The sequence below is a fragment of the Xenopus tropicalis genome, chromosome 2 (assembly GCF_000004195.4).
Source record: "Xenopus tropicalis strain Nigerian chromosome 2, UCB_Xtro_10.0, whole genome shotgun sequence".
Taxonomy (NCBI): domain Eukaryota; kingdom Metazoa; phylum Chordata; class Amphibia; order Anura; family Pipidae; genus Xenopus; species Xenopus tropicalis.
The window spans coordinates 151,751,405-151,774,463 of NC_030678.2; the positions used below are offsets into that span (position 1 = coordinate 151,751,405).

At 40.2% G+C, this 23,059-nt stretch overlaps 1 protein-coding gene across 1 annotated transcript; it reads right to left on the minus strand.

Moving 5' to 3' along the window:
• Nucleotides 1-3,242: 3,242 nt before the first annotated feature.
• rfxap (regulatory factor X associated protein) lies at nucleotides 3,243-11,556 on the minus strand. Its single transcript, XM_002939581.5, has 3 exons — nucleotides 10,935-11,556; nucleotides 8,730-8,837; nucleotides 3,243-5,157 (listed from the first exon to the last, which is right to left on the minus strand). The coding sequence occupies exons 1-3, from the start codon at nucleotides 11,376-11,378 to the stop codon at nucleotides 5,050-5,052; spliced, it is 660 nt and encodes a 219-aa protein (XP_002939627.1). The 5' UTR covers nucleotides 11,379-11,556; the 3' UTR covers nucleotides 3,243-5,049.
• Between the last annotated feature and the right edge of the window lie 11,503 nt (nucleotides 11,557-23,059).

Here is a 23,059-nt window from a genome sequence, read left to right on the forward strand (position 1 = left end):
TAAGTACAGGTACTGTTTTATTATTACAGAGAAAAGGGAATCATTTAACCATTAAATAAACCCAATAGGGCTGTTCTGCCCCCAATAAGGGGTAATTATATCTTAGTTGGGATTAAGTACAGGTACTGTTTTATTATTACAGAGAAAAGGGAATCATTTAACCATGAAATAAACCCAATAGGGCTGTTCTGCCCCCAATAAGGGGTAATTATATCTTAGTTGGGATCAAGTACATGTACTGTTTTATTATTACAGAGAAAAGGGAATCATTTAACCATGAAATAAACCCAATAGGGCTGTTCTGCCCCCAATAAGGGGTAATTATATCTTAGTTGGGATCAAGTACAGGTACTGTTTTATTATTACAGAGAAAAGGGAATCATTTAACCATTAAATAAACCCAATAGGGCTGTTCTGCCCCCAATAAGGGGTAATTATATCTTAGTTGGGATCAAGTACAGGTACTGTTTTATTATTACAGAGAAAAGGGAATCATTTAACCATTAAATAAACCCAATAGGGCTGTTCTGCCCCCAATAAGGGGTAATTATATCTTAGTTGGGATCAAGTACAGGTACTGTTTTATTATTACAGAGAAAATGGAAATCTGTTTTAAAATTTTGGATAAGGAGATAGAGATGACCTTCCCATACTGAAGCTTTCTGGTTAACGGGTTTTCCCATAATGCAGTGTTTTTTCTCTCAGAATTCCAGCATCATTGCATTTGCAAAGGGGAGCTGTACCTGATACAGGTGCAGCCGATGCATCAACAATTCCACTAAAAGTCTAGTTGGCATCATTTCCAGTGTTTAGCGCAAGAGTGGCGCCTGTTAGTTTAGATGCCCCTGACGCACAGCACTGAGGAGCTACCGCCTGGTCCAGAGGTGGCAGTAGGTGCAACTGCACTTGATTTGGAACGGAAGGCAGGGAGGACTGAGTGCAACTACCGAGATGCAAGTACATTTAATAAACAGGATTTTACGTGAAACTACCTGCGCGGAAATTCACATAAACGCAACTGCAGTATTGGATGGAAATGATGCCATTTTTGTCTGTTTGCACAGTAAATGCACCAGTCTTGCTATGCTTTATAAATATAAACACGGGCTGGGCAAATATGTTCATTGTGTGAATAATTTTGCACTTCACAAATTTTATAAATGACCCCCAGTGTTGGCATAAATGTTTGCAATTTGCGAATATGCCATATTTGAAAATTGACATTCGCACTGTGAATAAAAATTTCGCAATTATGTTTTCCCATTAAATGCACCAGTCTCTGTCATCTTTATAAACATAAACACGGGCAGGGCAAATATGTTTCACTGTGCGAATAATTCTGCACTGCACAAATTTTAAGCAATTATGGCAACCAGTGAGATGTTTGCTTTTAAACAGGTGGCCAGTAAATTCTACCTGCTGATGGTTGCTATGGGTTACTGCTCCTGGGCAAACTTAGTACCTTTTATTACATAACCCCCATTGTTATTAAAGTGCAAGTATATCTTCAGATACTTATAATAAACATGGGAAACTATTCATAACTATACCTCACTAAAACTCCACCCAGCCTCAGCCAATGTGCTAAAATGAAAAGGGGGCTGAGCATCTGCAGGATGGAGGCCCCACATTGTGCCACCCTAAGGGCATCCCTGCTCATATTATTATCCTGTATAGTAATATAGTGCCAGCTCCCAGTAGAGATTACAGTCTATGTATCCCGTTACACATGTTCAGCATTCATAAATAATTGCTACAGACTCCTTGTGCATAGTCTCTGGGACTGCGAGGCAGCAAAGCTGACCACTGAGGAGCTATGTCATTGGGTAGAGACAGCTTCAAAGCTGAAATCTCGGATTAATGTACAGGTAGCAATTGGTACCATTTCAATAAGCAATGGCTGTGACTGGAGGAACAGTGGATACTTAAACAATACAAGTATATTCCTGTGCTGAATAGATACTATTCTTTTGTTCATATTGTTAATGTAAAGTGCTACATAATTTGCTATATAAATGATTTTTGAGTATGTGCCCATACCTAGCTCCCTGCCTCTACATCTATCCTCAAAGTAAAGGGCTAAATTACTAAGACTAGTGCAAAGCACTAGCATCAAAAATGAACACAATGCCACTGCCTTCCCACAGTGCGTTTCCCCAGAATTCCCATGAATTTTCCCCGCCAATACAGATTTTTTTTTCCAACAAATTCATGTCAAACTAGTGTCCGCTTTAGTAAATGGGGATGTACAATTGCTGTTTGGAATGAACACACAGAAGTGACAGCTTTTGCCATAAGTGCCAGTATTGTACTTTGTACCAGTGTCACAGTGCAGGAACGCTAACTTGATAAGAAGCTGTCCTTATATACATACTTTTAGGGGCTTTGTTGATGCAGTGAGATTTCTAAACCCCCAGACTGCCCCAAGGGCTCAACAGACTTTGTCCAACATGATTTTAATTTAATCTGACCCTGGAACTTGGGAAATAGTAAGTAACCAAATGCTTAGTACATACACACATACAGTATCCAGGAATAGGGTCTGCTATCTGGAGAGCATTATACCTGGGTTTTTTTAGATAAGGGATCTTTCTATAACTGGGATCTCCATGCCTTCATACCTCAATCCAAGTCTGCTAAAAATCACTTATACATTAAATAAACCCAAAAGAATGTTTTCTCACCAATATGGATTCATGCCGCTTAGTTACCATTAAGTACAAGGTAGTGTTTTATTATTACAGAGAAAAGGGGAATAATTTTTAAAAATGACAATTATTTGCTTACAAAAGGCTCTATGGGACAATGTTTTCCTGTAATTTTAGGGCTTCATGTATAATGGGTTTCCAGATCAGCCTATGATTAATTGCCTTAAAGCACAAAGCATAAGGGCTTTTTATGGACATGTAAACTGAGATTGTTTTACTTTAAACTGAACCTGTCAACTTGATTGAATTACTGAGTGCCTGCCCATCTTTGTGTATACGGTGTAATGGTGATTGGCACCTAAAGCCAGTTCTTCTACTGGTGCGTCTATTGACCTTATATCTATGGGGTTAATTTCTTCCTCCTGAGTTTCTGGATAAGAGATCCCATACCGGTACTTGCTTCTCTCTAGCCACTGGGCATTAAAAAAATCCCACTAAAGGCACCCAAAAGTGATATGTCCCCTCATTACACAGTGATGGGGGGATGGCAAACTTAACCCCCTATTATACCTGTAAAGAAAGGAAGACACAATATGATGAGCAGGCTTTAGTTTTATACACAACATATCTACACACAGCACAGATGCACAGCTTACAATTCAGTACAAAGTAACAGGATAAACAGGTTGTCATAAAAGTGCAAAATCTGATCATGTGCAACGTTCCCTTTATAGGAACAGTTCAGTGTAAAAATGAAACTGCGTAAAATGGACAGACTGCGCAAAATAAAAAATATTTGTAATATAGTTAGTTAGGCAAAAATGTAAAGTATAAAGGCTGGAGTGGGCAGATGTCTAACAATAGCCAGAATATCACTTCCTGCTTTCAGCTCTCTAACCTGTTAGTCAGTGACTTTAGGGGGGGCACACGGGTCATAACTGTCAGTTAGTTTGTGAGCATGCAGGTCAGATTCAAATGCAAACTAACTGACAGTTATGTCCCATATGGCCATCCCTCAGGTCACTGATTGGATACTGACTGCTAACAGCTTAGAGAGCTGAAAACATGAAGTAGTGCTCTGGCCATTATGTCAGACATCTGCCCACTCAAGCCTTTATAGATAACATTTTGCCTAACTGACTATATTAAAAACATGGTTTATTTTGTGCAGTCTGTCTATTTTACCCAGTTTCATTTTTACACTGAACTGTTCCTTTAAAAGAAACACAATTTATATGAACACTTATAAGAACCCCAGGGGATCTCCTACCTGCTGGTACCCAGCTAGTATGTGTTACAGAACTAAATGCCCACCATGACAGGCAGCATGACCCAGCACTGTAGCACACACCTAGCATACGGGTAATGGAGACCCCAGAAAACATGTGAACGTACTCATCAATAGAAAATCTGTGGCAGGGCCGGATTTATTACTAAATGGGTTGCTCGCCTTTAATATTTTAAAGAATGGCCTATTTGCAATTTAATTTTTATTCCAATTATTTGCCTTGCTATTCTGCTTATTTCCAGCTTTCAAATAAAGGGTCACTGACCCGGGCAGCCAAAAACTGTTTGCTTTGTGAGACTACAATTTTATTCTTATTGCTCATTCATTTTTATTCAGACCTCTTCTATTTATCTTCCGTTCATTCAAGCCGCTGCCTGGTTGCTATGGTAAACTAAAACCTAGCAACCTCACAGCTGCAGCAACAGAAGAGCTGCTAAACAAGAAGTTATGGCATTCAAAAACTACGAAAAGAGGATGACCAACTGGAAATTGTCTTAGAATATCATTTTGTACATCATACTTAAAGTTCATTTAAAGGCAAACTACCCATTTATGGTGAAGCACGCTACCATGATAGTCTGGTATTGTTAAACTGCAGGAATGAGTTTGGTTAACATGGCTGCTTTCATTCATACACAGTTTTTGTTTTTTTTATGAAATTTTAAAAAAACATATTAAGAGTAAGCGAAACAAATCCGTATTAAAACATGTAAAACGTAATACAAAAGAAATCTAAAAGTAACAAAGCTACACAACACAATTTTTAACCTGGATACAAAATGCGGTCATTTAAAAAGATAAAAAGTATGAAATCACTAACTGGCTTTAACCTCGATGCTCCCGGATGCAAACGCTGCTCATTGAAAGACCCCAACACCCAAAAAAAACCCAAAATACTGTAACAATATCATTAGAAACAATAAGCTGCTAAGTAATTCAATGGTGCCCGCGCCTATCACATGCGCATGTAGCCGCCAGAACCAACTCTTTCCATTTTGCTATGTCCAGAAACGTATAAAATTCAGATGCAAACAAATAAATAAAAGTCCCGGCGCAGGAAGCTCCAGGCAATGATGGGTAGGAAGAAGGAACCCTGCACTTCTTTCCCCAGTCTCACTGGGAAGTCCCTTGAGAAGACTGTCTTTGCTCTAACGCTTGGCGGCTTAGAAGCTGCTGCTGAGTCTGCAGGAAGTGGACAACTTCTGGGCTTCGTAGCAGTGACTTGAAAAAAGACAGAAAATGGATTGATTAAGACATAGAAATAAAATGCAAATGACAAAAATGGGGAAAAGCATTACTATGTTATTAGTTTCAGCAGGTTGTGTTTGTCCACATTTTTATGTGGTCTAAAACTGCTGATGCAGTTCACGATCAGAGAATCGATCAACATCTAGATGATTTTCAGGCAGATGTTGATCAAGTAAGCTGTCGGAGGGTCCCATACATGGGCACATACGCTGCCAAAACAGTCCAAAGGGCCCGAATTGGCAGCTTAAATCTATCCACGTATGGCCATCTTAAGGTCCCTATAACATTTACACACAGTAGGGCCAATTTCATCAGGAGACAATAACCTGCCTATATGTTTTTGGAGTGTGGGGGGAAACCAAGGCACCTGCAGGGAACCCATACAGAAACAGAGAGAACATACAAACTCGCAGGTAGTGCCTTGGCTGGAATCAAACCTAGGATTCCAGAACTGAAGGCAGCCACTGCACCACCGAAGTATAAATAAAAAAATACAGAAATCCAGGGCATACCAAAGGGTTCACACGTTTCTTATTGCAACTGAATAAGCTTATGATTATAGCACACACCAACAGCACAAAATTGAGAATTTAATATGAACCTTGGTTTCACAGGAGAACTGACTCCAGTTTTTTCAGAATAAGCCAGAGAGAACCAAAAGGGACAAACGCTGCTTTTAGATGCAAGAGATAATTGTAGATTTTAGGAAGTCCCAGTTCATAACCTAAAGTGCCTGCTCATCTTCTTTGTAATTTGGTTTAATCCACTCCCTTTGGCTATAGGTTTGATGCTTGGCACCTAAACCCTATGTTCCTACTGGTAAGTGTACAGGTATAAGATCTGTTATCCGCAGACCCATTATTTAGAAAGTTCCAAATTACAAGTAGGCAATCTCCTATAGACTCCATTATAAGAAAATAATTCTAAATTTTACAAATGATTTCCTTTTTCTCTGTAATAATAAAACAGTACCTTGTACTTGATCCCAGCTAAGATATAATTACCCCTTATTGGGGGCAGAACAGCCCTATTGGGTTTATTTAATGGTTAAATGATTTCCTTTTTCTCTGTAATAATAAAACAGTACCTTGTACTTGATCCCAACTAAGATATAATTACCCCTTATTGGGGGCAGAACAGCCCTATTGGGTTTATTTAATGGTTAAATGATTCCCTTTTCTCTGTAATAATAAAACAGTACCTGTACTTGATCCCAACTAAGATATAATTACCCCTTATTGGGGGCAGAACAGCCCTATTGGGTTTATTTAATGGTTAAATGATTCCTTTTTCTCTGTAATAATAAAACAGTACCTGTACTTGATCCCAACTAAGATATAATTACCCCTTATTGGGGGCAGAACAGCCCTATTGGGTTTATTTAATGGTTAAATGATTCCTTTTTCTCTGTAATAATAAAACAGTACCTTGTACTTGATCCCATCTGAGATAGAATGGACCTTTACTGGAGGCAAAACAATCTTATTGGGTTTATTTTATGTTTAAATGATTTTTTGGTAGAAGTAAGATATGGAGATCCAAATAAATAGTGAACACTTACAGTGGATATAAAAAGTCTCGTAAAATGTCAGGTTCCTGTGCTGTACAAAAACGAGACACAGATAAATTGTTTCAGAACTTTTTCCACCTTTAATGTGCCCTATAAACTGTAACACTCAATTGAAAAACTGACTGAAATCTTTTAGGTGGAGGGAAGAAACCAAAAAAACTAAAATAATGTGGTTGCATAAGTGTGCACACCCTTAAACTAATACTTTGTTGAAGCCCCTTTTGATTTTATTACAGCACTCAGTCTTTTTGTGTATGAGTCTATCAGCATGGCACATTTTTACTTTGCAAGATTTGGACACTCTTCTTTGCAGAAATGCTCCAAATCTGTCAGATTGCGAGAGCATCTTCTGGGCACAGCCCTCTTCAGATCAACCCATAGATTTTCAATCGGATTCAGGTCTGGGCTCTGGCTGGGCCATTCCTAAACTTTAATCTTCTTCCGGTGAAGCCATTCCTTTGTTGATATGGATGTATGCTTTGGGTCACTGTCATGCTGAAAGATGAAGTTCCTCCTCATGTTCAGCTTTCTAGCAGAAGCCTGAAGGTGTTGTGCCAATATTGACTGGTATTTGGAACTGTTCATAATTCCCTCTATCTTAACTAAGGCCCCAGTTCCAGCTGAAGAAAAACAGCCCCAAATGCTGCCACCACCATGCTTCACTGTGGGTATGGTGTTCTTTTGGTGATGTGCAGTATTGTTTTTGCGCCAAACATATTTTTTGGAATTATGGCCAAAAAGTTCAACCTTGGTTTCATCAGACCATAATACCTTTTCCCACATGCTTTTAGGAGACTTGTGTTTTTGCAAAATGTAGCCTGGCTTGGATGTTTTTCTTGGTAAGAAAAGGCTTTCCCCTTGCCACTCTACCCCATAGCCCAGACATATGAAGAATACGGGAGATTGTTGTCACATGTACCACACAGCCAGTACTTGCCAGATATTCCTGCAGCTCCTTTAATGTTGCTGTAGGCCTCTTGGTAGCCTCCCTGACCAGTTTTCCTCTCCTCTTTTCATCAATTTTGGAGGGACATCCAGTTCTTGGTAATGTCACTGTTGTGCCATATTTTCTCCACTTGATGATGACTGTCTTCACTGTGTTCCATGGTATATCTAATGCCTTGGAAACTCTTTTGTACCCTTCTCCTGACTGATATCTTGTAACAATGAGATCCCTCTGATGCTTTGGAAGCTCTCTGGGGACCATGGCTTTTGCTGTGGGATGCAACTAAAAAAATGTCAGGAAAGACCAACTAGAGCAGCTGAACTTTATTTGGGGTTAATTGGAGGCACTTTAAATGATGGCAGGTGTATGCTGACTCCTATTTAACATGATTTTGAATGTGATTGCTTAATTCTGAACACAGCTACATCCCCAGTTAGAAGAGGGTGTGCACACTTATGCAACCACATTATTTTAGTTTTTTGGTTTCTTCCCTCCACCTAAAAGATTTCAGTCAGTTTTTCAATTGAGTGGTACAGTTTATAGGTCACATTAAAGGTGGAAAAAGTTCTGAAATGATTTATCTTTGTCTCATTTTTGTACAGCACAGGAACCTGACATTTTACCAGGGGTGTGTAGACTTTTTATATCCACTGTACATTGGTGTGCATGGCGCGCACAAAGCATACATGGACACAAAACTACAGAGGGAACATTACTGTCATAGAGCACAAAGCTACCATACCTACTCCCTGCTGAACACAAGTCAGCCTAATTGTAAGTGGGACTTAAACTGCAAGCACAAGTTCTTGAAAGAGGAACAGACATTAAATGACAAGGGACAAACCTGTAATTCACAATTTTACCATAAGATTTGTGCAAAAAGGATGTATGGGTGGAAAAGCTTCAACAAACCTTTAAATGTAAATAGAGGTCTTATTTATAGTTGGCCGCGGAGGGTAGAACTATACAAGTACTGGCAGTAATTGTTGGACACACATTTACGCCAGAGAAACGTGACAGAATACTTACCAGTCGCTTCTGGTTCAATACTTGTTCCAATAGTGTTGGTCGCGCAGGTCGGTCCCCTACAGAACTTGACCTCTGTTTGGTAAGCGAGATTGGGCACTCTGGGTTATCCTGCAGAGGAAGGTTTAGATATGAATGGAGTAATTAATACCATAAGTAGTGAAATCAGTAAAACCAAACATACTGCTATATATTTACAATCACTTAAATGAAAAAACATAGCAGTAACGTATGTGCTGCCACATATCTGCATGGTAAAATTAGTTCATGCTGTTTCCTGACAATGCAGGCCTTATTTACTAAGTGTAATAATAGGGGCACAAAATTGCTCCCCTTAGCACTTGCTTCCAGGACATAGATATAGAGCACCTGTCTTTAACACCTGCTATAGTTCCTTTGTACTGTGTCTGCCAGTACTCAAGTTAGGGGCTTGAGAGGGGACACCTATGTACTGCCCCTCATAAATACAGTAGCAGCACTGTCTTCATTGAGAAAGCACAGGTCCTTTTTGCACTTTTCACATACCGGCCAAGGTAGTAAATAAAGCCTTGCGAGTTTTGGCTTTACTCTGCTGAGCACTTAATGCTCTAGAGTTCGTATGTATCCAGGTCTAGACTGGGCTTCAAAATAGGCCCTGGCATTTCAAGTACACAGAGGCCCACACAGCCCCCACCAGGCCAATAAATAGTGACTATGGCATCTTACAGCAGCCCCTCTGGCATTTGCCAGAATCCACAGATTGCCAGCCCGGGCCTGTTTGTATCAGTAGTTGCAACCATCTACATTTGGACAATAAACCTAAATAAACGTAATGCACGGAAAACACCAATGAGGTCTCTGGTGGAACTGATAATGATATATTACAATAAAAGGGAGGTGGTGACCTGCATGTACCATCTACATTTTGTCACGCAAGGATTTGCAGTTCAGTGTCAGGTTTATTGTCCAAGAGCAGCAGGAAAGAGACAGGGTGTATGACTTAGAAATTGTATTTAAGAAATATCAGGAGACAACAGTCAGCAATAACTCAGTACAAGCAACAGCCCAAGCGAGGGGAGGGCGGCACAAATACTGTATCTGATTGCATTCGATTAATAGACAATCTGTGGTACTCCAGGCTGGAAGCTACAACCTTGTTATACCTGACATGCACTATTACCATATGCGTTCAGCATTCCGGCCTGGCGGCACCTCAGGCAGGGCACTATCTGCAGGGAGTCTGTATGTTTCACCTTTACTTTCATGGATTTTCTGGGTACCCCAAAAGTACAGGCAGGTTAATTACCTCCTGATATAATGGGCCCTAGTGTGTGTGTGTGAGTGTGTGAGTGTGTGTGTGTGTGTGTGTGAGTGTGTGTGTGTGTGTGTGTGTGTGTGTGTGTGTGTGTGTGTGAGTGTGTGTGAGTGTGTGTGAGTGTGTGAGTGTGTGAGTGTGTAAGTGTGTGAGTGTGTAAGTGTGTGAGTGTGTGAGTGTGTGTGTGTGTGAGTGTGTGAGTGTGTAAGTGTGTGAGTGTGTAAGTGTGTGAGTGTGTGAGTAAGTGTGTGAGTGTGTGAGTGTGTAAGTGTGTAAGTGTGTGAGTGTGTAAGTGTGTGAGTGTGTGAGTAAGTGTGTGAGTGTGTGAGTGTGTAAGTGTGTGAGTGTGTAAGTGTGTGAGTGTGTGAGTGTGTGAGTGTGTGAGTGTGTAAGTGTGTGAGTGTGTGAGTGTGTAAGTGTGTAAGTGTGTAAGTGTGTGTGTGTAAGTGTGTGAGTGTGTGAGTGTGTGAGTGTGTAAGTGTGTGAGTGTGTAAGTGTGTAAGTGTGTAAGTGTGTGAGTGTGTAAGTGTGTGAGTGTGTAAGTGTGTGAGTGTGTAAGTGTGTGAGTGTGTAAGTGTGTGAGTGTGTAAGTGTGTGAGTGTGTAAGTGTGTGAGTGTGTAAGTGTGTAAGTGTGTGAGTGTGTAAGTGTGTAAGTGTGTGAGTGTGTAAGTGTGTGAGTGTGTAAGTGTGTAAGTGTGTGAGTGTGTGAGTGTGTGAGTGTGTAAGTGTGTGAGTGTGTGAGTGTGTGAGTGTGTAAGTGTGTGTGAGAGAGAGAGAGATAGGGACCTTAGGCTGTAAGCTTGGCTGAGCAGGGAGTGATGGGAATAACAATATAATGTACAGACAGCCCCAATACCCACACAGATGCACTTGCCCACAGAGCCCCCACAGAGCCCCCACAGAGCCCCCTGACCTCCAGCTTGCTGGCAGTGCTTATGGCCTGATCATTCTTCTTTTTGTTCTTGTACTTGTCCTTGTACATCTTGTTGCGGTGCTTCTTGCACATCCATGGCTTCCTCTGCTTGGCTACCTGGCTAGTGGTCTCCTGGCAGCCCTGGTAAGTGCACGACTTGGTCACCACACTCTCATTATCCCCAGAGTTCTCCTCGTCCTCCAGCTCCTCCGGGCTGGCCGTGCTGTCCAGCAGGTCACTGTTCTCCTCTTCGGGCTCCATGGATTCCACGGGCACCATGCTGAAGTAGAGCACCCTGGAGTCCATCTCGGCCGGGTACTGGCCGTACTGCTGCAGCTCCTGCCCGACTCCATCTGTGTCTGCGGGCTGCAGGGTAGTCAGTTCCACACTGCCTTGATCCGTGTCCTCCTCCTCGTCATCCCGAGAGGCCAAGGGCTGCTGCATCCTCGCCTGGTACCGCCGGTACCCCCGGTACCCCGTACGGACCCAAACAAACCCGCTGTCAGCGCGCCCTGATGACGTCACTGTAGGTGCCACTGGTACACCGTACGGACCCAAACAAACCCGCTGTCAGCGCGCCCTGATGACGTCACTGAAGGTGCCAATGGTACTCCGTACGGACCCAAACAAGCGCGCCCTGATGGCGTCACTGTAGGTGCCAATGGTACTCCGTACGGACCCAAACAAACCCGCAGCCAGCGCGCCCTGATGGCGTCACTTCTAGTGTCAAGGCGGCCGGGAAGCCGTTTTGTCTCTGTGTAGTAATTCGGCTTCTGCCAGAGCTGCGGTCACACATTTATGACTCTGATCCCATAAAAATAAATTGATTTCTATTCATATAAATACTGTTACTAGTCTGTATCTTTACTTATTCCAGCCATACCCTTATAAGCAATGCTTGAATATACTTTATGGTGCATTTGGGCTGTAGTGGGCTGTGAGGCAGAGTTTTGTTCCCTCACAAGAAGGTAAATAGGGGTTAGATGCTATTGATGGCTCTCTGCGGGGTTATAGAATAAAACCTTGATTATATATTTGATAGGACATTTGATGCCTGGCAGGCCTGGGCTGGCAAGTTGTGGATTCTGGCAAAGCCCAAGGGGCTGCTACAAGATGCAATAGATATTTATTATTTATTGGGCTGGGGGGGGGTTGTTTGGGCCTATTTGGGTACTTGAAATGTCAGGGCCTATTTTGAATCCTAGTCCCAGGTTCTAAATGAAAGCTTTTCACTTTAAAGGAGAATTTAGGGTGTGTTAAGACTTGGGGGGTGTTAAAACGTTATGCACCCCACCAGTGATTATCCCTTTCGTTCCTCTAAGGTGTTACCGACCCTTCAAGGGACAATACCATAAGCCCTACTACCCTAAAGCATACCTCCCAACATTTCATTAAGAGAAAGATGGACAAAAATATATGACGCTGGTAGTACGGCAAAAATGTTTTGGCCACGCCTGCTTTGGGACCATGCCCCCACATGCCACACCCACTTTACATGCCCCAGATGTGCCAGTATAATCACTAAATAAAAAGAATAAAGGACATATTAACTTCAAAGTTGCCAGTATGACTACATTAAATTGATAAAGGGCATATTAAGCCCAGACATACCAGTAAAATTAATAAATGAAACTGATAAAGGGCATATCAACTCACAAACCTGTGAGCTTGAGGTAGCAGGGGAGATATTCAAGAGTTAAAGGGGTGGGCTTTTTTTCCAGAGCAGAGCAGGCACAGCAATCAATCAAATGGCAATGCTGAGAAGCGGGACATCTAACAATAAATCCGGGACAGCGGGAAGTGCCATAAATATCGGGACTGTCCCGCTGAAAGCAGGACGGTTGGGAGGTATGCCCTAAAGTCCCTAGGTACCACTACTTCTACTTGGTGGAGAATGGAACTGCTCTTCCTCACTAGCCCTGGCTATCTTACACTTGTAAAGTGTACTAAGGGTCAGTGATGCCACAGTGTGAAAGTGTGACATCACATGGGTAAGAAATGGGCAGATCAAGGCAGGGGCATGGGAGCTGCTAGTGGTTTAGGCAGGAACAGGACTTAAAAGGCTGTTTTGGGTATCAAAGCAGTTCATTTTTTAAATCAACCAACAAGTATATTTGAAAATCTGTAATACAAGCCCTAGCCCTAGCTAGTTATTTACTTGCTAGGCTGCTAAAATACAGGCGGCAACCCTAGCCAGAATTAGAACTCAATGGTCCTAAACATGGCATAAATGATGGGGTCCCTATCTGATGGAGGAAGAAATAGAACTCATCAATGTAATAGCTACAATCCTTCAATTGTTAAAAAAGTAAAGGACCATTGAGTATCTGGTACACTGGGGCAGACACTTGTTGTGAGATTAAGCTTTTAAATGCCTGAAAAAAGTCGTGAATCTGTTTGTTCCAACTATTAAGTGTGCCAAGGGATTACCTTTCTGTTCAATAAACTGTTGTTTCATTGTAAGGAACCACTACCACTTCTTATTTTCACCGTTAGAGCATCTAAATTGCAGCTCAACTACATCATTCTTCCTTCAAGACTTCTACCTAGAGCTCAGCAAACAGTTAGGGTTGCAATATAACAATGCAACAACTGTCCTGCAGCTGTGTAAAGAAAAGATTTCATATGAAACTCTTCTACCTGCTATAGTAATAACTGTAGTTTATTGAGTGACATGCAGAGAAATAATTATTGGGCATGAAATCATTAAATGCTTCTGGCTGTTTGGTCAGTTGTAAATCAGAGAAATTTCCAAAACAAACAAAAAGCTTCCAGGACAAGACAGACATAAAGGGGACAATCCATGCAACTTGCTTTGGAAGGGCTTGTGTTACTGGTTGTATTTTTTCCCATCCAACCATTTTGCCAATTTGTGTCCAAATATTATAATACAGTACTAAGAAAAAATAAATAAAAAATCAGATAAACTTACCAAAGGCAGCCCCTGAGGAAACACAAATTTAGCTTGCATCATTCATGACCTTATCTGCATATTCTCTTATTTTGAATTTGCTGCCACTAGCAAACGTCTCTGTTACTTTCCCACCGGGCACTACTAGCAAGTGCCAAATGAGTCCCTATCAACAAATGTTAAAATTAAAATTATAAACGCAGTGCAAAAAAAAAAATACTGGTAAATAATCCTAATGGTATTTATGCCATTTATGCCAAACGTATTTGGTGTTCATGAGATTCAGATTCCAAATGGTGTATGTTTTTGTACTGTATATGCCCACATAAGAGATAACAATTGTAGATGAAGACTGCACACAAACAGTACTACATGGGAAACTAAATAGTAAGTATAGCTATTGTCATCACTGCTCTTTGGAGAAGTGGTCCTGCAGATGACACGTTTGCAAGTGCCGATTAGCAAATTAAACAAAGAAAGTGCTCATATGGCTCTCTGGTTCATGCCTCTAGGTAAATATCTTACCTGTCTCGTACCTTCATCCAGTATGATATTAGTACAGGTTTAAAAATTACTTATTATCAGTAACACCTTTAAAGTGTTAGATATCTAGGAGATGAAATAAACATCATGCTAAATGATTACTAGAGGAGGAAGTGTCCCTCTGTAAATTCAGATGAAAAAAGGCACCTTCTAGGCCAGTGCTGCCCAACTGTTTCCAGATAGTGGGCCAGCAATATACTATTGCACATGTTTGGGGAGGGGGGTGCAGCTTATAACATAATGATGATGTCACCCATAGTGGTCAGTAGAGCTCTCAAGCAGTGACATAAAAATCTCCTGGAAGGCCACATCTGGCCCATGGGCCTCTCTTTAGACAGCTTTGCCCAACAGGTCTTAGTATAAGAGGTTTTACTCAAACATTAAGACTCTATACGCAAATCCAACACAATCAGGCTTCTCTGTCTAACCAGTTTCTCCATTGGCCTAGCTCCCCTTGGCCTGATGTTTCTAATTCAGCTCCCTACATAGTGCACTTCAGACTTCCTCTCTGATCATCGTCCAGGCTTCTTTGTTGGACCCCAGAAGAAACTGCAGGCAATTGTGGGGAATTATTAGGCATCAATAGAATACACAAGCATTTATAATTAGGGAAGGTCTGCTTTTATCCATCCTTTTATTTTGCCAGATCCTGGATAATATTATGGCCTATTGGTATTTGTAAATATTCATTACTGTTGTGTATATAAATAGGGACATTTATTAACATTCATATTTAATTTTTTTCATGATTCATGTTTTTTTTTGCTCTAAAACGCTTTTTTAGTGTAAAAAAAAAATAACAACATTTTTGCTGTTTATTATATGTCAAAACCGAAAAAAAAAATGCAATTTTAAAAATATGCCATCTAAAAAAGCTGTCAAGGTCAATGGGAAGTTGTCCTATGCAAATTCTAACAATCTTTATTTAATCTGTGGTTTTAGAGGTTTTCAGTTTTTTCTCTATTTGTAAGTCTGTAAAGATTCGTAGGAAAACATAAAAACCATTCATATTTAATTTTTTTCATGATTCATGTTTTTTTTTTTGCTCTGAAACGCTTTTTTAGTGTCAAAACACATAATAAAATTATGAAGGAACACACATAAAATTATGTAGGAAAACATAAAAACCACAAAAATTTGTGGTTTTCTGGTTCTTTTCCTTCCCATTTTTATTTCATTTGTGCTTTTTCAATTCTAATCTTTTCATAAATGACTAGAAATTTGAGGTTTTCATGGAAATTAGTTTATTCTTGGTTTCAAAAAAACTCTAAAACAACTAAAATCAGAATGGTGATAAATCTGCCCCTAAATTTCCTCATTGTCAATATTTATCATTATTTTTCCTTTTAGAAAGATTACTTATAAATCTCAATGTTGATGCAAATCCTGTTAAAACCCTCCCATAAGGATTTTAAGCTCTACAGGGCAGGGACCTCCATCCTCTTGTGTCTTTGACCCTTAACTTATTGCAACTTTTTATTGTATTTTTTTCTGCTTATTGTAATACTTTGTATTTATCTATTTTAATACCCCTGCTTATATTAATGTATTTTACTGTACAGCGCTGCGTACATAAGTAGCGCTTTATAAATAAAGTTATACATGCATACATTATATCTCATTTGAGTATCTGCCAGTCATTATATACCCTGCCAAGGTCATTGAGATACAAACCTTGGTAGAACCCAGACTCAGGAAGCATTGTGGGGGAAGATCCTTCATTTACTTTTATATCAAGTTTTACTTGAAGTGCCAAATTAAACCCTAGTGCTTTGTCATATGGCAGGGCTTATGTCAATGCTTTTGGGCATAACATAATTATCAGATACAGTCTGCTGTTTTAAGCCCAGTAAATCAAAATGCTGCCCATGGGAAAGGATAAACGATAACTCAATTATTTTCACTTTTGGTATAAAACTATTTGCTTTGAAAGATGAAAGACGTTACCTACAGAAATAAATGCAAATGAGTATTTGTTAACATGTAAACCCCCAGAGGTTTTGGTGTAAGAATATATTTCATTGTTCGGCTAAAGGCTTTGATTGATATGCTCTAGTTTTGTAGCTCTAGGGGTACTAAATGCTAAACGTGGAGAGTTGTTTTATCTGTTACAACAGGGATTTTTTTCCTATTGGGTCAGGACCCTAAAATGGCTCCCCATGCTATTTAGGGTGGGTCTACATGATCCTTTTAAATACAGTTAATTTTTTTTCTTAAATGGATTCTGTCATGATGCTGTAGTTTTTATTGACTAAATTACCCTGCGTACATTGCATATACAGGTATAGGACCCATTATCCAGAATGCTCGGGACCAAGGGTATTCCGGATAAGGGGTATTTCCGTAATTTGGATCTCAATACTTTAAGGGCACATTTACTTACTCACGAACGGGCCGAATGCGTCCGATTGCGTTTTTTTCGTAATGATCGGTATTTGGCGATTTTTCGGAAAATTATCTCGACTTTTTCGTTGCCATTCCGAATGTTGCGCAAAATCTGGCGATTTTTTCGTAGCGTTAAAACTTGCGCGAAAAGTCGCGCCTTTTTCGTAGCCATTCCGAAAGTTGCGCAAAATGTTGCGATTTTTTCGTAGCGTTCGGATTCATTCAAGCTTCAGTATGGTGACTTTTCTTGGGCCAGGTTGGAGCTGCAGGGTGCCATTGAGTCCTATGGGAGACTTTCCTTGGGCCAGGTTGGAGCTGCAGGGTGCCATTGAGTCCTATGGGAGGCTTCCAAAATCATGCTAAGTCTGAAAGTTTCGCCCGCCGCTTACGAGCGCTCAATACGAAAAAGTCGCAACAAGATACGAGCGAATCGTAATGGCTACGAAAAAGTCGCGTTTTTCGCGCAAATCGTATTGGTAACAAAAAAGTCGCGACAATTTCCGAAAAGTCGTAAAGGCGCCGAAAAAGTCGCAAAATGTTCGTTTTCCAATCGGAATTTTTCCAATTCGGATTCGAATGCGTGTCTTAGTAAATCAGCCCCTAAGTCTACTAAAAAATCAATAAAACATTAATTAAACCCAATAGGATTGTTTTGCATCCAATAAGGATTATTTATATCTTAGTTGGGATTAATTACAAGGTACTGTTTTATTTCTACATAGAAAAAGGAAATCAGTTTTAAAATTCTGAATTATTTGATTAAAATGGAGTCTATGGGAGACGGGCTTTCCATAATTCGGAGCTTTCTGGATAACGGGTTTCCAGATAAGGGGTCCCATACCTGTAATTCACTTTACCATTTAAAATTTTATTCTTGAATCAATACATTTATTTTTTTTTAGCTGTAATATTGGTGTGTGGATCGCCATCTCAGGTCATTGTGCCTGATCCTGTGCTTTCAAAAAGTGCCAGCACTGCACAATAGAACTGCTTTCAGATAAGCTATTGTTTCTCCTAGTCAATGTAACTAGAGGAGTCATAGCAAGATTTGGGTGCTTTACTATTGTGTGCTATTCTCATATCTACCACTAGGTAAGGTATGGGAGCAGTGCAGGTGTCAGGGTGCTGTCATCTTATCTCCCCATTTTTCTGCTAATCGGCTGCTGGGGGTAAAGGGAAAAGAAGGGACATCATTCCAACTTGCAGCAGTAAAGAGAGACTGATGTTTATCAGAGCATAAGTCTCATGGCTGAGGGCACCTGGGAAACATACAACATGTCTAGCCTCATTTTACATTTCAAAATTAAATATAAAAAAATGTGTTTGCTCTTTTAAAAAAATGGATTTCAGTGCAAGGTTCTGCTGGAGGAGCGCTATTAACTGATATATTTTATAACAAAAACACATTTTGACAGAATCCCTGTAACAGCCAATAGGATTAAAATGCAACACTCATCATTTCTAGGTAAGGAGTCTGTCTCTATTATGTCATTTTAAGCACAGATGGCTCAGGGGATTCTTGGGGGAAATGCCACCTGGGGGGTTTTGATGCCTCTTTTTTCTTGAAAACAGTAGCAGTGATCAAAATAGCCAGTGTGGCTCAGCCCTTAGGCTGGTGACAATGCACAACAAAGACAGAAAAAACCTCTGGCAGATTAAAGAGTTTTTGTCAGTCCCTTTCTCTGAGACTGAAGCTCAGAGAATTAGAATCCACCTAGAAGAGGGAGCAAGCTGTCAGTTTAGGCAATAATATTATATACGTTAGCAGAAGAATACTTACATGGTGTATGTGTGAAAGTCACTGACAACGTTTACTTCACTTACATGTTTAATGGTAAAGACAAAGCAACATTCAATTTAATGGTAAAATAACTGTAAAAGATTTGTTTTAGCGTTTCAGCACCCAGATCTGTCTCTGTCCCTACAGAATCTATTTGCTAAATACACTTTAGTGGGAAATGTGATGGATGTCTCTGCTATGAGAACAAAATTATTAGACTTATAGCAAACAAGCTGGTTTGATTTAGTATTCCTATTTACTTTGAATTACAATAAGAACAATAGAGTGCCTGGTCCCTTACGAGCGGCACTATTACAAAGTAACTATAGTCTAATGTTTTGGTCCTTGGTTATTCCTGCAAATGTATGTATGTATATATGTATAACTTTATTTATAAAGTGCCACAAGGGTACGCAGCGCTGTATAATCTTACAACATACAAAATTACACACAGGGAGGACAAGTGTTATAATAAATACAATATACAGAGATTAAGTGCCATGGGGTATGAGACACAGTAGGAAAGAGGTCCCTGCCCCGTAGAGTTTACAATCTAAGTGCTGTTTTATTTGGATGTATTCAGTAGGTAGCTTTATGGCAGGAAGCATTAGCAGGGGTATTTCTATATTTCTCAGTATTAGTGGTGCCCATGGCCCAATGTGCTGCAGTTATTGAAAATTCACTGTTCTCTACTGTAGAAACCACTAGTCCTCTCTAGTATTAGGCTCAATGACTTCTGCCCCAGCACAAGGCCCACACCAGCTATCCAAGATACAACACCCAGAACTGAGCCCTACATCCCCCTTTTATACTCACCTCTGTGAGTTTCAGATGTCACCTTTCTGAAAAGTTACATAGTGCCATTGTGATTGGATTAGTGGAAGAGTATATATGCTGAGGACTTCCCATACCAGTCAGTTGAACTGAAGAAGCTGCTCGGATGAGTAGTGAAACGTCTTCAATGATTACTTAACAAGTCCAGTTGCTTTAAATTTATTTATACTAGATACCCTTTTATACTCCTTTTCCCAGCAGAATGGCATCATGTTTTCTTGTGTAGACAGTATTTTGCCCATTGCTCCTTTCTGCCTTCTTCCTCACAATGTCCACTTTCTTTCTCTTCGTCCTACTATCTGTCTCCCTATCTCCTCACATCATAATCCCTCTCCTCGCATCATAATCTTCCCCAGATGTTTTGTTTCTTGTCCCAGTGCCTCCTTCTATCACTTTATATGTGCCCTTTCTTTATATAAAAACTCATATAATTTCCTCTAAAGTGACCACCTTTTCAGCCCCTGCGGCTATGTATTGCTATGTATTGCTCACTTTTCTCTGAGATCCTGAGCGACTGCCTTTTTTACCCCTGTGTCTATTTATTGCTCACTTTGAGATCAGGATCATTATTGAGAGTGATATAGACTTACTCTGGATGTTACGCTGACTTGAATTCTGTTATGCTGACTTGGTTTGAAAAATTTGATCATAGTGAAATGTCACAGTCTTTATAAAATGGTAACCTAATATTTATACAGTTTGGTAAAAGGCACACTAACTCCCATTACTAGAGTTTTATTAGTTGTCTCTGCCAAAATCAAATATAAAACCCCTCAGGAAATTTTATTCTCTGGGGGTTTTTTTTCAAGCACAACAATTTACTAATACAGGTCAAGAGTCTTGTTTTCACCTAATTGTGTTCGCTGCTGAGATATTCACTGCAATTCTTATGAAATATTGATTCGTAAACTTGTAAAATATGTTTTTGAGAGTTGAAAAAAAACAGTTTTGGATTACAGGGGCAGATTTATCATAATGTTAAAATAGAGTTCACCTAAGAAAAATTCACCCACTTTCTATTCATTCTTTTAGGAGAGTATTTATAAATGGGTGAAAAATCTAAATCTAAAAATCCCATAAAAATAATAATAGAAAATGGGTGAATTTTTTTGGTGTTGAGCTCTAATCTCACATTTTAATACATCTGTCTCTAATTGGGGTATACGTTTTGGAATACTGAATCAATGTGAAACATCTTTTTATATATTTATTAATTCTTGAAATAATTTCATGTTTTATTCTACAGCACTTCACTTTAGAATTTATACCGTAACCTTGTTGATAGGGTCCGAGTTACCATAGCAACCAGACAGTGATTTACAGAACAGACTCAATAATGAATAGGAGCAGGACTGAACAGAACGCTGTCTAATAAATACTAATAACAATAAGAAATGTAACTTTATAATAAATCAGCTTGCCAGCCATCAGGTGCCTCTAACCCGCAGCAGCCAGACAGCATTTTTACATTTCAGCCTGGAGAGAAACAGAACAGAATGGCAAATAGAAAACGGAGAGCAGAATACCATGAGAATACCAACCGTGATCAATTATTTGTAACTTTCTCCTGTAATACAGGGAATGCACCTGTGCCCTTTCATAGCGGTGTCTCAAAGAAAATGCAGAAAATATAATTTTAATTAAAATTTGAACCTACAGAATGGATCCACCAAATCCGGCCAAACTTTAATGTCTGTATCTCAATTAAAATTAAGAATTTGGAATAAAACGAGTTTGAATGTTAATGCCTCTGGTTACGGCGGTCTGAGAGACAAAACATCATCTAAATGCAAATGACGGTGTCAGTATATTACCTATACGGGAATAAAGGGGCTAAGTGCAGGGAGGCTGCTTGCCATTCAATAATAGTTGCTTCAGGACAAAATGATACATTTTTGCGCATTTTATTAAAATAGGTAGAATATACTTTTTTTTTTTAGAAAATGATTTGTATTGGGGTATCCTGATTTCTAGTTAGTAGGCCCATTAAAGCTTTCTTTGCCAGGGTTTTGACCTGGCACTATGGCCAACATGAGGAATTCAGGGTGTCTTTTTTATTGAATTTTCTCCATACAACATAAAAATGAAGACTTCAATGGTTTTCAAGAAGAAATTACAACAGATAACGGACACTTATGCTATATGTAATTAAATGCTCTAAGTCGGGGTAGTTTGAGGCATAAATGAGTTGCAGGCAGTTTCCTCCATCTACTACTGTGTCTGGGTTCTGCTCTGCTGAACTCATCGCCGCGTCGCCACGTAACATGGAGATGTCACTGCGTTCCATGCGTCGCGGTGTCGCACTGGGCAGAGCAGAATGCTGACACAGGAGTAGACCGGCCCCCCAACAATCTGAGGGACCGTGAACCGGCCCCCTGTTTGAGGACCCCTGCTCTAAGTTTTCCCAGGGACAGTAACCTATAGCAATCAATAAGATGCTTGCTTTTAAACTGGAAATGCTAACTGCTGATTTGTTGCTATGGGTTACTGCACCTGGGCAAGCTTAGTTCCTTTATTACAAAACTCCAAAAGCCTTATTGACGACGATTTAAGTGCAGTTTTTGGACACACGTTTCTTTCCCACAATGAAGCATTTTCTCCCAGAATTCGAGCAGCATCGCAGCCAAAAACCAAGTGACTCCCACAACAGATGTGTTGAAATAAAGGTATTTATGTGCACATTTTAATGGAGTCGGGATGGGGTCACGCCAATCCCTGCCAACTCTCCAATTCACAAGCGGGAAAATATAATGAAGGTGCTGAGCTAATCACCTATAGCAGTGATCCCCAACCAGTGGCTCGTGAGCAACATGCTGCTCCCCAACCCATTGGATGTTGCTCCCAGTGGCCACAAAGCAGATGCTGAATTTTCAATTCCTGGCATGGAGGCAAGTTTTGGTTGCATCAAAACCATCTGTACTGCCAAACAGAGCCTCCTGTAGGCTGCCAGTCCATATAGGGGCCACCAATAGCTAAACACAACCCATATTTGGCACCCCAGGAACATTTTTCATGTTTGTGTTGCTCTCCAACTCTTTTCACATTTGAATGTGGCTCACAGGTGAAAAAGTTTGTGGACCCCTGACCTATAGCAACCAATCAGCAGTAAGCATTTACTGGTCACCTGTTTAAGATCAAATATCTTATTTGTTGCTATTGGTTACTGCACCTGGGCAAACTTAGTGCCTCTTATTGGGGGGATGTGTAAATAACGATATGATGAATGTGGCAATACAATTCCTTAGAGCGTTACGCACCATTGCAGACAAAATGAATGACCTAGTCAGCAGTTTGTTTTCAAAGCATGAAATGTCTGAGACGCTGCTAGAGGTACTGATGGTTGATCCAAATTTTGACAAGAATAAGCTGTTAAAACTAGTTGAAAAAGATATAATTACCAAGTAATCTTGATGTGCTTAAGTACTGGAGTTATACAGCTACAGAAAAAGCTCAGCTGTTACTTTCTGGAGCACTAAAACATTATTTTGCCTAGTCCAGTAAGCCACGGATAGCAGCTCAGCTTGGAGGAGGGGCTGCATGACCCAGGCCCATCCCATGCCGGAGCCCCATAGGTGGGTTAAGTGAGAGGGAAGGGGTAACCAGGGGGGGAGGAGTAGGTGGCCATCTTTAGAGTGAGGCAGGGTGTGCTTGCAACCATTTTGTGGATGCAAG